We start from the raw sequence: 15,590 nt of genomic DNA on the forward strand, positions 1-15,590 counted from the left end.
TGAATATAATGAGGGCAGGGACTTTACTAGTTCCCTTTCACTATAATAAAGGTCCTAGTACAACGCCAAACATTTAGGAGGCACTCAATATAAATATGTTTGCTAAATACAGAAACTTAAATTATCCATCAAATATAAAGAAAAGAATTCAAATTATCCATCACATATAATACCACCACTCAGACAGAACCACTTTTACTATTTTGGTGCATTTCTTTCCAATATAGTCATGAAAAAGATAAAAAAAGGAAATGTCTTAAGTGACAAACAGTTTGAATCTTATTTTATTATTTATCATATAGTACTGAATGCCTCTCCAACTGTTAAAAATTCTTTGGAAGTAAGACTCTAAAGGACAGATATAATAGTGCCATTTTTTCCTATTATTAAATAAAATTGCAATGCATATTCTTATTCAACAAAAGGTAAAAAAGTTTTTGGAGTCACTAAGCACTAATCTCACACTAAAATTATAGAAGATAAATTAATTTTTAAAAACCCAGAAAACAAAAAAACCACTTCACCAGTTAACTCACCCTTTTTAATAACTGACTTGTCAGATTCTGTAGTGTGTTCACAGTGTATGTCTTCATTAGGTGCAAAGCTTTAGAAAGACATTGCTTAAATTTTAGTAAATATACAGGATAATCTTTAAAATTCGGCTGTAAAGGAAAGGGAAAGATTTACAAAGAGGAAACAAACAATGACAAAGCAAACCATGAAAACCTAAGTGTCCTTTGTATAGCTACATATAAAGTTCAAAAGAAATTCTCCTGTAGATTATAAGCAACATGAAGATGAATACAGGTTCCCCCACCATCCCTAAGTTCGCTTTACACCACTTCACCTGTACAGACCTATGTTAGTATCTGTTCTCGCTAACCAAAAGAAATCCAAACAGGATTTTCGCTTTTAGGAAATGGTTATTGCTGCTTCACTTTATGCCACTTTGGCTTATGAAAGGTTTCAGAGAAATGCTCTATTTTCAGATAGTGTGGGAAACCCATACAGCTATAAATTCTTGGGGGATAAAAGTGAGGGTTATTAAATCAAAGGACTTGTCCTTTATTTCCCCCCAAGTAACAGTATTTTTGCAAAGGTATCATACACAATTGGAACTCAACAGTCAAAAAATCCCTCTTCCTTTTAGATGGAAAAAAGCTGTGTCAGCCAGGACCTTTCTACTCCAGGGCCTGCCTCAGCAGCTGAAAATACTACTGACAGTGACTGAGAATGTACTACAGATTTTCTTCAAGAATATTCAGGTATAGTTTTCCCTTCAGAAGAAATAATTACTTTAGGAAGTGAATTAACAGGGATGTTATGATTTCTTAAAAACAGACAGAAATACCATGACTTACATGAGATGAGATATATGTTATACAATCATCTAACTTGGACAGCATAGGTATAAATCCTTCACTATTGACAGACAATGTAGGAGAATTCAATTTCTTTAAAGGAAAAAAATAAGCAAATCAATTCACAAGAATATATATAGGTAAAAAAGTTGAAAATTGTGTATTACAATTAGCGTATTTCCCTTTAAGGTATAACACTGTTATACTAGTATCTATAGTCTAACAGTCACCAGAATATCCTCAAATATAGCCCATGTGCAACAGAGAAAGAACAAATAAAAAAGAAAACTGATTTAATTCAATTTGTTCCTTATGAGCTTTAATGGGGCTTTTCATGAATTAGCAAATATTTTTAATTACTCCATTGTACAATGCTATATTAATATAACACATTAAATACCTAGATTTCCTACTTTCTAGTACTTTATAACATACAAATATTTTCCACCTTTAAACACTGGCGATTTTTTCAAGGTTAAAGGACTAATTAGCAATCATACTAAGTTTAGCAGTCTAAACTCAGTATAACAAGCAATCATACTAAGTTTACTATGAAAGTGAAGTAGATATAAGTAAAAATAAGTAAACATATATAACTAAATATATAAAAATTAATAATGTTGCATATAAGTGATATGTAACACTTAATACACAAAATTACATATTAAAATACATAAGCTATATAATAAAGTCCTTAATGTAATATATATATATATATATATATATAATATAAGTAAAACAAGATAATTATCTTGATATACAAGTAACTTGGCAATGAACTATTTCCCATTGCATTCCATCGTTAACTGGCTACTAATTTTACTTTTATCTCTTTAGAAAACTGTAATAACTGTGATTAATTTAACAATTTTCATGACTTATATGAGGTCGTTATTACTAATTTATGAGCCAGGAACACACAGAAATGTAATTTACATAGCAGTCTTCATTGAAACTATTACTTTGAGATACAAGTATGCATTTTGAGTGCTATACTTTTCCTCAAACTAAACATGAGATTAGTTTTAAAATGTTTGATTACTAATATAGTATAATGAGCACAGCCAAGATTAAAAATGTAATAGTTCTTAAAATCTTCTTCACAGTTTACAAATAAGATACTATAAGAGGTACCAACAAATATGATTTAAGTAATAGTTCTTAACTTATATTATTGTTATTAAAATCATATTTGAAAAAATCTGAACTGGTAGTTATCTGAGTATCAGCAAGCAAACTATTAAGTTGAGGTATCACTCAAGCCAATTTATAAGTTTAAAGATGGTATTCAGAAAGGGAAATACTAAATAAAGTCACTAGTGTTATAAAAAGTAAAAAAACATGCTTACTGTGTTAATAGTTTCCAATTCATTAAAATAGGAAAGCTTCTGTTGAATGTTTTCAGCCAGATCAACAAGTTCCGACTTACATTTTTAAAAGAGAAAAATCAACTACTGTAAGAATGTAAGAATCAACATTCTAGTCTCAAAATTACATTGAATATATTTGTATTAAACATATAGGTTTATGTTAGACATAAGATTTCAGAATAATGTTCAACTAAAATAAACAATGATTATTACAGTAAATTACATATGGTATTTTTATAAAATAAAAAGTGACTGTCTTTTAAAAAGCACACAAAATACATATAGAAAACTTGGAGATATCATTTAAATGTTCCATCTTTAAGTCACAAGTTTAAGTGCAATCTAGATCAGTTCATCTTTTCATAAAACCCACCATTACTACCACCACTATGCTTGTTCAAGAAGTGTCAATAATTAAAAGGGAACAGAGCAAACTAATATATCCTCTTCACTCTGAAATTGTACTGAGACCTAACTGCTCAAAATACAGGAAAGCTTGCCTTGCCTCTGTTCACATAAGTTTATTTAAAATAAAAGCAGGCTGTCAATGCAATAATTTTCATGCTTAGCACAGAGTAGTGTTCAATATATACTTATAGAAACTAAGGAAATTAGTATTAAACTGTATTTATCTATTTAAAATAAAATATTAAATATAATCACTAACTCTCTCTCCTCAAAATTACCTGTTCTTTTAGGAGCTGTTCACAGGCTTCATGTAGGGTTCCTGTCTTATTGGACACAAAAAGATACTGTTTCTGCAGTGATTCCAGATGCTGAAGAGCACTGTTTACATCATTCAATATAGCATCACACTGCTCCTGAAACCCAGACAAGTAATCCCTCATCTGCCTAGAAAACAAAACCAAAAAGGATTGGCAATAATATTTTCCCACAACAAACATAGTCAATAAACAACAAAGTCTCATTTTTCCCCAAATTCTTCAATTTCAGGAGGAAAGTCTAACCTATTCAGTAAAGTTTATTATATTTAGAAATGTACCAAAAGCTGTTACAAACTGTTTCAAAACTTAAGGAAAATCACTAAAACTATGAGCAAGAAAAGGAATCAGCCTTGAAGCTGTAAACTATCTTTTTACATGTAAAGCAATAAATCACTGACTCAGCTTTCAAAGACTAGAACGAGGGCCATCCCAACGTAAAAAGTAGGTAGACCCTTCAGGTCATTTCTGCCTTTGAGAGATGGGGTAATATGGAAAGAATTCTGGACTTGGAATTAAAAGACCTGAGTGCAAGTCCCAGATCTGTCCAAGTCTCTATGACATTTGGCATGTTATTTAATGTTTCCAGGCCTCCCTTCGCTTATTTGTAAAATGGGAATAATAACATCCTTTCTCTACTATGAAAATTAAATGGAATCTTACATCAAAAAGCTTAACATAAAGCCTAGCGATAACAGTCTCTTAATAAATGTTAAATGAATGCAAATGTTCAACCCACAGTCCCCAAATCAGCTAAAAACTGTAAACCAATCATTTCTCCAATGCTATCAATATACAAGTTACACCCAATCTAGGTGGCCATCCCTGAAGTTTCTAGGGTCTCTCCTTCTAAAGAAAGGAAGCAAACACCTCTTAGAATTCCCACAAAATTTCCAGCTGAACCCAAACCTTTCTAGAGTTACCTAAAAACCAACGTCTATCCCTTCTAACTTATTAAATTATGACATCATTTTTTTTTTAAAAATCACACAACTTCCAATACCATTTGTAATGACCCAAATCCTTTCTCTGTCTTTTCTTTAAAAAAACATTGCTGTTGGAGTTTTCTTTGTACATTAATTTTGTTTAAAGATACAGATTATAAAATGCTTCAGATGACTGTGATCTAAAAATTGGGATAGCCAACAAACCCAAGAGCCACATACCTGTATTTAGTTTCTTCATCCTGATCCATCTGAGTTTGTAATTTTGCAAACAATGAGAAAAACTGGAACAATAAAGAGTATTATATTTTCAACAAAACTAAAACAGACAAAATGAAAAGTGGCTGCAAGTTAAAAAGCAAGTCAGAAGGACAGACCCTAGCTAAATTTTACTATCTGGGCCTCAGACATTAATAATTAGTTTTAAGACCGGAGACGGTAATTTAATTGCATTGTCATTATCTACATTATCTACAAAACATATTAAAAACATTGGCCATATTCAGAGTCAAATAAGAAAGCACATTAAAGATAACAACATGTGAGAAATAAATATGTATTCCTAAGAGATGTAATGCCTATTTGCTAGTTTGCCAAATTTGAGTAGTTAACATAAGGCTTTGGGTAAACAGTAATATTAATGTTATCTAGTAAGAAGTATAAGACTATAAAGTCAGAAATAATATAACAGAGTGACTTAAGAACATGAACTTTTCAATTTTGGCCCTCCACCAAATGTCATGAACATATCCCCACAAGGGCAACTGTGGGGGAAGTTGCCCTTGAGCATAAGGGAACTTTTTGGGGTAATGGAAATATTTTATATCTTGATGATAATGGTAATTACACAGGTATAAACAGTTGTCAAAACTCAAGCTACATTTTATTGTACGTACATTATAATTCAATAATTAGATTTTAATTTAAAGAGAAATACACAGGTGAAAAAAAAGATTTCTTTTCCAAATAGTCCAAATAAGTGCAACACTATCTTCTACAATTCTCAAGTGGGATTTCAAGTCAAGGGTATGCTTTATTTTCTCAAGAAACTAAGCTTGCCAAGTACATTAGTTATCATTTCCAGAACATTGATTGTGTGCCTGTCACACACTGCATTTATAAGCACTGTCTTATTTAATTTTCAGAAGAATCCTATGAAATAGATAAACAATTATCCTTGTTTTACAGATTAGGAAACTAAAGACCTAAGCCTATAAATAATTTGTCTAAGTGCACAAAGATAGGAAGTGATAGGATGATGTTCAGAACCAGACTACCTAACTCAAGAGTTAGAGCTCTTAATCACTGTGCAGCAATGCCTCTTTCAACTAACGTGCAATTCAGCACATCTCTTTTTGTTTTACTTGGTAAGTGCCTCAGCTTTGATTCTTCAGGGCAAAAGAGAACACAGAGAAAAGTGGCAGAAGAAACTGCTTTACATTTAGGTTTATAATTAGGAATAAACAAAAACCAAGGGAAGATTACACATGTTAAATTACTGAAAAAAATAACTGTAAGTGTTCATTTCAAGAGAGTATTAAGGGTCATAAAAAAAGATATTACCTAGCAGACACAGACAGGGTGTGTGTGTGTGTGTGTGTGTGTGTGTGTGCACATGCATGTGTAAATGCATGCTGGAGGAGCATGGTAACACAGACACAAACTGGGACAAGATAAACATGCATACAATAATTGAACCTTAATAAATACAATACTCTTATCAACCTCCAAACTTGGAATACCATATCTTCATCTGTACTGCAAATATAATTGGGCAATAGGTTCATTTAAAGCACTTAAGAAATAGTCACAGCTAACACAAAATCAGGAATGTTCTAGAAAGATTTGACGTTGACTATACTTCCAAATGTTCAGAACTTTTAATTGGGATATTTTTTATTAGCCATCTTGAGACACTTAACATAATCAAACATCCTTAAAAACAACACTGGCATTCACCTGCTGTGCAGTTTCAATTCTTTCTTCCTCCATTTCTAAAGAAGTGAAACCCTTCAAGAGAATGTCTTCTGTAGATTCAGGTACTACTGAAGTCTGTGCAATGGGCAGCGACTGGGATGTTAAACTGCACAAGTCTTCAATTGGGAGCTTCAAAAAAAAAAGCCACAGTGATATTTAAGTAACTTGAAAATTCTCTGAACTTAACTGATGATTGTCATTCCATCTCAATTGTTTTGAAGAGAAAGAAGTGTTTTCTATTAAGTCATTTAAGGTTAGTAAATGCCACATAATATTAACATTTTTAACTAGATTTTCTCTATATTAAATATTAGTCTCAAATGTAAACATGACACCAATATCGCACCAAGCAGTAAAGTGCAGCTTTTTTGAGATATCTTTCCAGTACTGATGGTAAATCTACTCATCCACACACGTTTTCTCTCTGGAACCTCTTGTGAATTAGCACCAGAAGTGAAAACCCTGTGTGCTGCTGGATTCTGCCCTCCCTGGAATCTAACACAAAAGTTTGACCTTATATCAACCAACAGAAAACAAATCACACCCAAGAACAAATTACAATAAACATTACCTCCTTGTACCATTTCTACTGCTAGCACAGTTCACCCACACCTTCCTGCTGACAAGTTTTAAAATTACACCAGAAAAGAAAGAATTTCAGAGTTTACCATCAGTGTTGGAAGAACCTCACCTACAAAGCCTCATTTTGACACGTTCAGAAATACTTTCTAGTTCTCCACTACTAAGACAAACTAGGTGTCAATTCACTACAGTCACATAAACCATTTTTAGACCTACAAGAAAGGGAGTGTGGATGTAGGGGAAGGGGAAAGAACCTAATTGTTTCAATTCCAGTTCAGCCTTTAGGACATGACATTGAAGGTCCACCTATATGTAAGACCTTGACCCAAGGCCTTAGGAAATTGCCTCACTAATTTTCAACAGAAAATTCATCTAAAGACAGTATTTTCTCTTCAAAGCTAAAATAAGATAAATGCAAAATGCACCATCACTAATTTAGAAACACAAACCTTTAAATATAGGTTGTACTGGGTTCAAGTGGGGCTCTACCTCCTGGCATGGTAAGGCACATTACAGTGGAGCTGGTTTGAACCCTGCTCCTGCTCACTTATGAGCTGTATGACAAATGGGCAAATTACCTAATGCTTCTAATCCTCAATTTGTTCTCTATAAAACAGGAATTACAGTATGTTATCATGAGGCCATGGTAAAAAAAGGAAAACACAGGTGTGGGGAAACAGGCTTCTTGCATTGCTGGAAAGTTGAAGACAAAAAGTGTCCAGGAAGGTCCTTGATATGCTTCCTCCCCACAAATGAGTCAAAAGCCAGAACGGTCCTGGTATGTAAATATGTTTTATTAAGGGCATCACTTGTTTACGTAAATTCTTCCTACATGATAACATAATCCCTGAGTCTAAAAAGACTGTGGCGCAGTAAGTATTAAGTTTCTCAAATCTGATGAGAATCTATCTTGAGTCTAAAGTGTCTCCTGCAACTGTGCCAAGTTGTGCCTGCTCCTGCTCTGTGGAGCCACACCAGTTCCCAACAAGCTGTCTGCTTGGACAGGCGGAGGTAACCTGCCAGAGACAATGCTACATGGATTTAGCATAATGCCTGCTACAGAGTAAACACTCAATAAATTTGAGCTACTGTTACTTATATTATTATTATTATTATTATTATTCCTATTTATTAGCAACAACAGACTCAGTAAATTTATAAATCAGAATCTATACTGCTTCTTGGGAATAAAATAGCCTATAAGCTATCTTTATAGTATTTTATTAGTAGTAAAATTCACTTTTATAGGAACAGATAATGACAAAATCCAATCATATAATTCTATCAGCACTGTTTACACAATACCTAAGGGGGAAAGGAGAGGGATACATGGATTAGAATCCGATTAGAAAAATATACCAGAAAGCACTTGGAGGGTAGGCCAAGATTTTTTAAAAAGCTGAACAGTGTTGACTTGTATCCTAATAAAAGGAAAAGACTAATAATCTACAAAATCATGACTACTCTTGAATCTACGAGGTTGCAGAGTAACAAAGCAGCTTAATATCTAGGGAAAGATGGGCACCTCTGGGGAAAGAGAGAACGCAATCTCCAGGTTCACCTGCAGCAGATCATGAGAAAAAACAAATGACAATTGTCATATAAGTAGGTAAGAAGAATTCAGCGAAAATTCCTTTCAAACTGCTAAAAGCTAGAGTGTAAGTATAGAATGCCTAGAAGCTGCAGACACAAAGGGAGTTTGCACCCTCTCACGTGGTCTTCTCCACAGACCTCCACTAGGTGCTCACGAAAGAATGAGGACAAGGTGGTGCAGGCCTAGAAGAAGAGATGGCTGTGGGAAAGCAGGGCACAAAGCCACATCTGGACCCTTCTTCCCAGTGGAACAAAATTCTTTAGACCCTGAAACGGCAGCAAACTCTTAACCCCAAGGCACAGAGGAAGATCCACGATAGCTCAGGAAGGAAAAAGAAGACTGCCAACTGGCCCTGGAGAACAGAGGGAAGAAACAATCCAATACCCAGAACATTAGAAGTTCTCCTACCACCAGAGGAGGGCAGACTCAGTGAGAAAGGTCCATCTCCAAGACTCAGGAGCAAAGGGCCTGCCTGGGACTGAGGCTGGACCAGGATGATACTCCTGCCCAGCACCACCAGGTATAAATAGCACAGCAAATGCTGAAGGTGGAGGAGGAGCGCTAAGAAAATCCTGCAGCAACACAGCCCCAGGGCTAGACGAAAGGCAACACTAGATATATTTGAAGTCAGTGGTAAACTAAAGATAACCAGAGCAATGACAAACCCTAAACTTAGCTGAACTCCTGAGTAGGCTGATTGAACCCCCCCACACTCACAATCCAACAGAAGAGGTATACTCATTTCCAGGCATTAATACTATTTTCCTCATTCTTTACTCATTTCCAGGCATTAATACTATTTTCCTCATTCTTTACTGCTCTGTGCATAATGTCCACTAGTCTGTGACTAATAATATGTTAAGGGCTTTGGTATAAAATTTAAATAAAATGAATAAACAGATGCAGACTACCAGCAAAAAAATGAAAACCATTAAGTGTCAAACAGAAATGCTAGAAGTGAACATCAATGTAACAGATGAAGTATCTGCAATGGAGGCATCAGCACACTCAACACAGCTAAGGAAGGAATCAGTGAATAAAAATCACCCACAATTAAACATAAAGAGGAAACAGAGTGAGAAAATAAAAACTGAACACAACAACCAAGAACTGTGGGATGGTATCAGATGATCTGATATATGTGTAATTTGAATCCCAAAAGAAGGAGAGAGAGAAAGAACAGAGTAGAAGAAATATTTAAGGAAATAATAGTTGACAATTTCCAAAAATAATGAAAAACACCAAACTATAGCTGTGAGAAACAGAACACAGAAATTCCAAGCAGAACACAGAAAGTCTAGACAAACAAAAACAGTACCAATGTATTATGGGTTTAAAGCACATATAAAAGTAAAATGCACGACAACTGCAGAAAATAGAGAATGGAAGAACTGGGAGCATACTGTTGTAAGGCTCTCATACATGAAGTAGCATAGTACATAAAGGCAGACTGTGACTGACTAAAGAAATATGTTATAAACCCTAGCAGAATCACTTAGAATATTGAAAGCAGGACTTCGCAAAATTCAGTCCTCTAATACCACCTAGACCCATAACTATCTTTAACTCAATTTCTTTTGAGAAAAAAAGATTATAAATGTATATTAAAAAGTAATGTGAATCAATGTCAAAACACTGTAGTTTTACAAAGTGAAAAAATAATGTAATAATCATATTCTCCTATCGGAGCTCATGAGGCCTTACACCACATAATTTTGATACCACTTTACAGTATATAACAAATTCCAGATAAAAAGTATAATTCCTCTTGCTCCAGAATCATTTGTAATATACAAAGTAGTCCTTTTGATCATATTTATTTGAATAGTAATAAATTCACATAGCACAAAATTCAAAGATATTCAGTAAAAAGTCTCCTTCCCCTGGACCCATTCTCCAACCATCCTCTACCCTCTTGAGAGGCTATGAAGAAACTAGGAAACTAGAGCTAATGCTACTAGTTTCTCATGAATCTTTCCTAAGATAACCTATGAATGTACAAAGAAAGTGCACCTTTTTTTTAACCCAAATAAAAATGTATTATACATACCTTGCCCTTTTCATTTAACAGGCAGCATTTCTGTTGTCTCTCAACAGAGTATAAGGAAAAGATGGAGTTTATTCTCTTATTTTAAATTCATAAGTCTCTAATTATCATTAAGCTATAATGGGCCCATTATTTGTAAAATCTAAGAAAAGAGAATGATTATTAAAGTGAAAAGGTCTCCCTACTTCCCCTCTTTCGATTCTTCTCCTGTGAAACAATAGCACTGTTCATAATTAGAGAAATATTCCTAAGAAATTTGAGGATAGAATGAAGAACTTTTAAAATGAAGGAACCAAAGTGATAATTTTTATCAATCTTCTTTTATAGAAATTATTTAAACCACATGTACATAACTCTTCTAAATCCTCAGAAGAGTTAAAATGAAAAGTTAAATTCTCCCTCACCCCACTTTTAATCAATTTAACCATTTTCAGTATTTTTTATGGCTACTCCATGACTCTGAAACACAGACTTATGGCATTGTGGTTGAATTCATCAATCTGACATCCTGTCTATTGACTCCCCACTATGTAAAATGAAGAAATGATTACCCTTAATATTTTCTTCTATGTTTACTCAAATTCTGTCACCTATACCATCTTTTTTATTTACACTGTCAAAATTTTTAATAGCTAAGTCTTTAGATGGATTTTTTTAATGACTACATGCTTCCCGACTTCTATAAATTTACCCAAATTGCAGATTCACTAATACTATCTTTGTTTCTGCTGTGCCACATAATTATTACCATCATGTCAAAAGGATCCAAGGGTGTCATATACATATGCTCAGTCTGTCACCTTGAACCAAAAAACATTGTATCTTCTAATTTACTTTAGAAAATAAAGTCATATGAAAACTCTGGATCATTGAGAAGGTACTATAGATATTCTAGATTTGTAATCTAGATGTTGTAAGTAAATATGATAATTTGAAAGTGTGAAAGAGCATTTTATTTGATTATTTCATGCACAAATTCTACTTTTCAATCATAAGGACTTTTAAATACCAGAAGCAGGAGGCTTCCTGTCCTGTTCCCTTGTTCTCCCTAATACAAAACAACTTTCAGTCAAAGGAGGCAAAGGAGAAGTCACACTGTAACCACTTCTAAGAAATAATTTTTAAAAGTAAAACAAGTTGCTTTTTAAGAACGTAAGAGAAAATAGCCCCATTGAGTACATTCAACCCAATGCCTTCTTTTCCCAGAACACCTGGAATAGAATGACAAATCAAGAAAGGGTGTGGTGGTGGCACAAAATTCCAGGTTCTGACTTCTCACTGACTCCTGAGGAGGAGATGACTGAAGGCCTCTGGCTCTCTCACACTGTCCTGGCTTCCAGATGCAGCAGATATTTACCACCACGGACAGAAGAGCACAGATCTAGGTTCCTAGCCAGCAGTCCTAGAGAGCTATTGTATATTTTATGCAAATGAGGACACTAATATCTATTAAATAATAATTACAATAAACTATCAAGCCTTGCCTGATCAGATGAGCAGTACCAGGAAAAAACAAACAAATACACCTCTCTCTCTCAAACTTTACTTTCTGCACAGTTCTGGGTTGGACAAACTTTTATAGTCAATCCAATCAATCCATTCCCTAAATGAAACCTGATGTTACTTTTTCTGTTTGGATCAAACCATTTAAGAGGTACAGATGGAGTCTAAGAACCTTCCTCATGGCACCTAACACCTTCTTACCTTTGGTCTGAGTGACACCTATACCAGCTCAGGATACAAGACTCAAATCTATTCTTTTAAGGTGTTAAGCCTGTGGGGGTAAAAAGCACACGCATAACAATACCAGCAGGTAGCTTGCCATGTGCTTTACATACTGATTTAATTCTCACACTCCCCATGAGATAAGTACTATTATAATTCCCATTTTATAAAGAAAACAGGCTTATAAATGTTAAATACTAAGGTTGCTCAGCCTTTAGAAAAACAGTAACAGTAAATCACAGGTAAATTTCAGGTATTTTATCAAGAATTACTAAATTCAGCAGAAAGAAAAAGGCCCTCGCTACTAAAACAATTGCCCTGGCTACAAGAAACCTGTCCACCAGTCCAATATTCTACTGCAAATCCTTTCATCTAACATCAAATAAAAAGGTGTAATTTATTTCCAAGATAAGACAGTTCTCCTTCATAAAAGAGAAAAGGCTATTTTCTAAAAAGGACAGCAGCTTTATGGTATTTGCTGAGTTAGCTGGCCTCTTGTTATTCAGCTAAACTTGCCCAGTTTCAGTTGTTCAGGAAGTAATTTATCTCCTGAAAACTGTGAAATACTACAGAAAATCCTTTACAATACAGTTGTTGGACAAAATAAAAATTAAGGCATTCCTTCCAGTGCCAGTGTTAAAGGAGTGGAAACAGGACAAAAAATTCAATTTCAAAGTCTTTCCACTATTCTTATAAACAAATGCCTTAGTGAAGGGAAATGAGCTGTAGATAGCTGATGAAAATGAGAATGTCCTTCTCAAAGATTCCAGGATGGGTAAATAAAAACTATTTCATTCTCACAGGAATCCAGTACCAAGGCTACAAGTACCAGAAGACACACACCGAATCCTTGAACTTGTCAAGTGCATCCCCTACCCATGACTTTGGACTACTGTTTTCCTCCAACTAGAAGGTTATTTCTTAGTCTTTGCAAGGTTAGCTCCTTGTTTTCCATCATGAGTTCTCAAGAACCTTAGAATGCCACTTTCTTAGGAAAGCTTTCCCTCCTTATCTAAAAGGGCACATCTTACCCCTTTGTATCCCACCAACATGTTTAATTTGCTTTATATCATGCATCACCATCTGAACTTACCTTCTTCATTCATTTTTTTAAATTTTGCTATCATTAATATACAATTACATGAGCAACACTGTGGTTACTAGATTCCCCCTATTATCAAGTCCCCACCACATACCCCATTACAGTCATTGTCCATCAGCGTACCTTCTTCATTCATTTTTACATGCTGACCATCAAAATTATTTCAGCTTCATGAGGTTAGAGATATTGTTTTACTTATCTTTCTATTCTCAAATCTTTGCCCAAGGTAGGCACATTATATATGTTAAAAGACTGCATAAGGCTAATGATAGGTATTATATTGCACAAATACGAAAAAATGGGAGGAAAATGAAAAGATACCATTTACTTCACTCCAAACCCCTTCCTTCATGATCAATGAAAATAATAATAGCTTATGACACAAGAAAATTAAAACAAATTAGTTTACTTTTCTTGTGGACTATGTTCCCCACAGGTGCTGTGATATCCAAGCATCCTGCTTGGGTAACAGGCCAAACCAATTATAAACAAACTGGAATACGGTATTTACAGAGCAAACAACTTCTATAGTGCAGAGCATAAAAGACTTTGATAGCAAAGCCAAAGAAATTTCCGCCTACTTCATTTACTTCAGACCCACTTTCAGCATAGCATCCTAGAGGCTGACAGAGACCCAAGGCAGAACACCTGTATTCTGTAGCAGAGCACGCAACAGTGAAAGCGCAGAGTACGTTCAAAGTTCTTAGCTTCTAAAATGTGAAGGTAGAAAAAAAAAAAGTTAAGTCTCTATAAACTCAGTGTGCCTCTGGACACTGCTAATAAAAATAATCATTCTAAACCTGGCCCTCAAAACTAGTAAAAGTCTGTCAAACACTTGCAATTCATAAAATGTACTTCTTGTTATTATTACTAATTGAATGGAATAACACAGGTAATAAGCATAACATACAAATGATAATTAGGATGAAAAACGTTGACACTAAAACCGAAAATGAGCATTACCTGACAATGTACTGACCAAGCTTTCAAAGAAAGTTCATGTTTATTGCTTTGCTATAGATCAATAAATCGGATCTCCCACAACTTGCACTTGATCGGGAGCTCACTGATCAATGTGGGAAGAATGAAACTGTCATTCGGTATCAAGTTTTGGTCTCCCCAAGCGCCCCCACGGAATGAGGTAACTAACTATTCATTAAGGTGGTAAACGAATGCCAATACGAGGCTCTCCTGAAGCAAAGCACTTCAGGTTCGATGCCCTCTTTCTGGGAAATCGTGGGCAGCAGGACCATGTCTCGGCGGACAGCAGGGACACCCGGGCAAGACGCCCAGGGCAAGGCTCCCGACCAACGGCCACAAGCCGCCGGGGGAGGGCTGGGTGCCCTCCAGCACCTGCCACTCGACGCCCCGGCAGCCTTCCCCGCGAGAGGGTTGAATTGGCGGCCCCCGGCAATGGGAGGCCTGACAGCCCGAGAAGGTGAGGGGCCTCTGGCACTGGAGCAGCCACCGAACCCGGGCAGGGGTGACGAGAGACCCAGGACGGGGGTCTGCAAGGCGAGGTCCGTCCGCGCGTTGGAGGAGCATCCCAGCCCCTCCTCCTCGCCGCCTAGTCTGCTTCCCGCCCGTCACCCCACCTCGGAAGGCACCGGAAGATTCTCCGTCGCCGCCTTCAGCTCCAGCACCGAGTCCGTCTGCCTGTCGGTCAGCGGCGCCGTCGTGTCTGGTCTCCACTCCCAGAGAGCCAGCTTCTCGCGAGCGTCCCGCTCCGCCACCGCCTCCGCCATTGCCGCCGCCCCGCGGCCGTCAGCAGCGGGGTTGCGGGGATCCCGACAGCGAGGCCCGGGCCACTTCCGGGAGAGCCCGGGCTTCCACACGGCACCGGCAGCGGGGCGGGGCAGAGCGGAATATCGTAACCCGGAAATGCTTCCGCAGGGTATGGGCGGGACTGAGGTCAGGACAGACGTGGCTTTAAACGCGGTACAAATATTCCTTGTTGGGAGGTCGAGGACGACAAAGAACACAGGCCCTGACGGAAAGAAATAGAACTGCCCCTACCGGAAGTCTCTTCCTCAACTTCAATAACTTTATTGTTACGTGGTGTTCACATTACTAACATTTGTGCTAAGCGACTCCGCTGACAGGCCCTCGAGAGCTCCCAGATCTACTCCCTCTACTGGGTAGTTTGGGTGGAGTGTGTGGACTGTG

The 15,590-nt window shown here is 36.4% G+C and overlaps 1 protein-coding gene across 4 annotated transcripts in view; it reads right to left on the reverse strand.

The window, feature by feature from the left end:
* Positions 1–15,310, reverse strand: part of COG3 (component of oligomeric golgi complex 3) — a 141,683-nt gene extending 126,373 nt beyond the window's left edge. For 2 of the 4 annotated variants that reach the window (XM_057494634.1, XM_057494635.1), the window contains exons 1-7: positions 15,020–15,309; positions 6,357–6,503; positions 4,620–4,681; positions 3,418–3,583; positions 2,711–2,785; positions 1,362–1,454; positions 537–662 (exon numbers count right to left, since the gene is read on the reverse strand). In XM_057494634.1, the coding sequence (XP_057350617.1) occupies positions 537–662; positions 1,362–1,454; positions 2,711–2,785; positions 3,418–3,583; positions 4,620–4,681; positions 6,357–6,503; positions 15,020–15,169 (819 nt within the window). In that variant the 5' untranslated portion in view covers positions 15,170–15,309. Of the gene's footprint in view, positions 1–536; positions 663–1,361; positions 1,455–2,710; positions 2,786–3,417; positions 3,584–4,619; positions 4,682–6,356; positions 6,504–15,019 lie in introns of all 4 variants that reach the window. The other 2 variants (XR_008994598.1, XM_036889652.2) reach the window with 2 other exon arrangements.
* Between the last annotated feature and the right edge of the window lie 280 nt (positions 15,311–15,590).

Source organism: Manis pentadactyla, chromosome 17, assembly GCF_030020395.1.
Source record: "Manis pentadactyla isolate mManPen7 chromosome 17, mManPen7.hap1, whole genome shotgun sequence".
In the NCBI taxonomy this organism is placed as follows: domain Eukaryota; kingdom Metazoa; phylum Chordata; class Mammalia; order Pholidota; family Manidae; genus Manis; species Manis pentadactyla.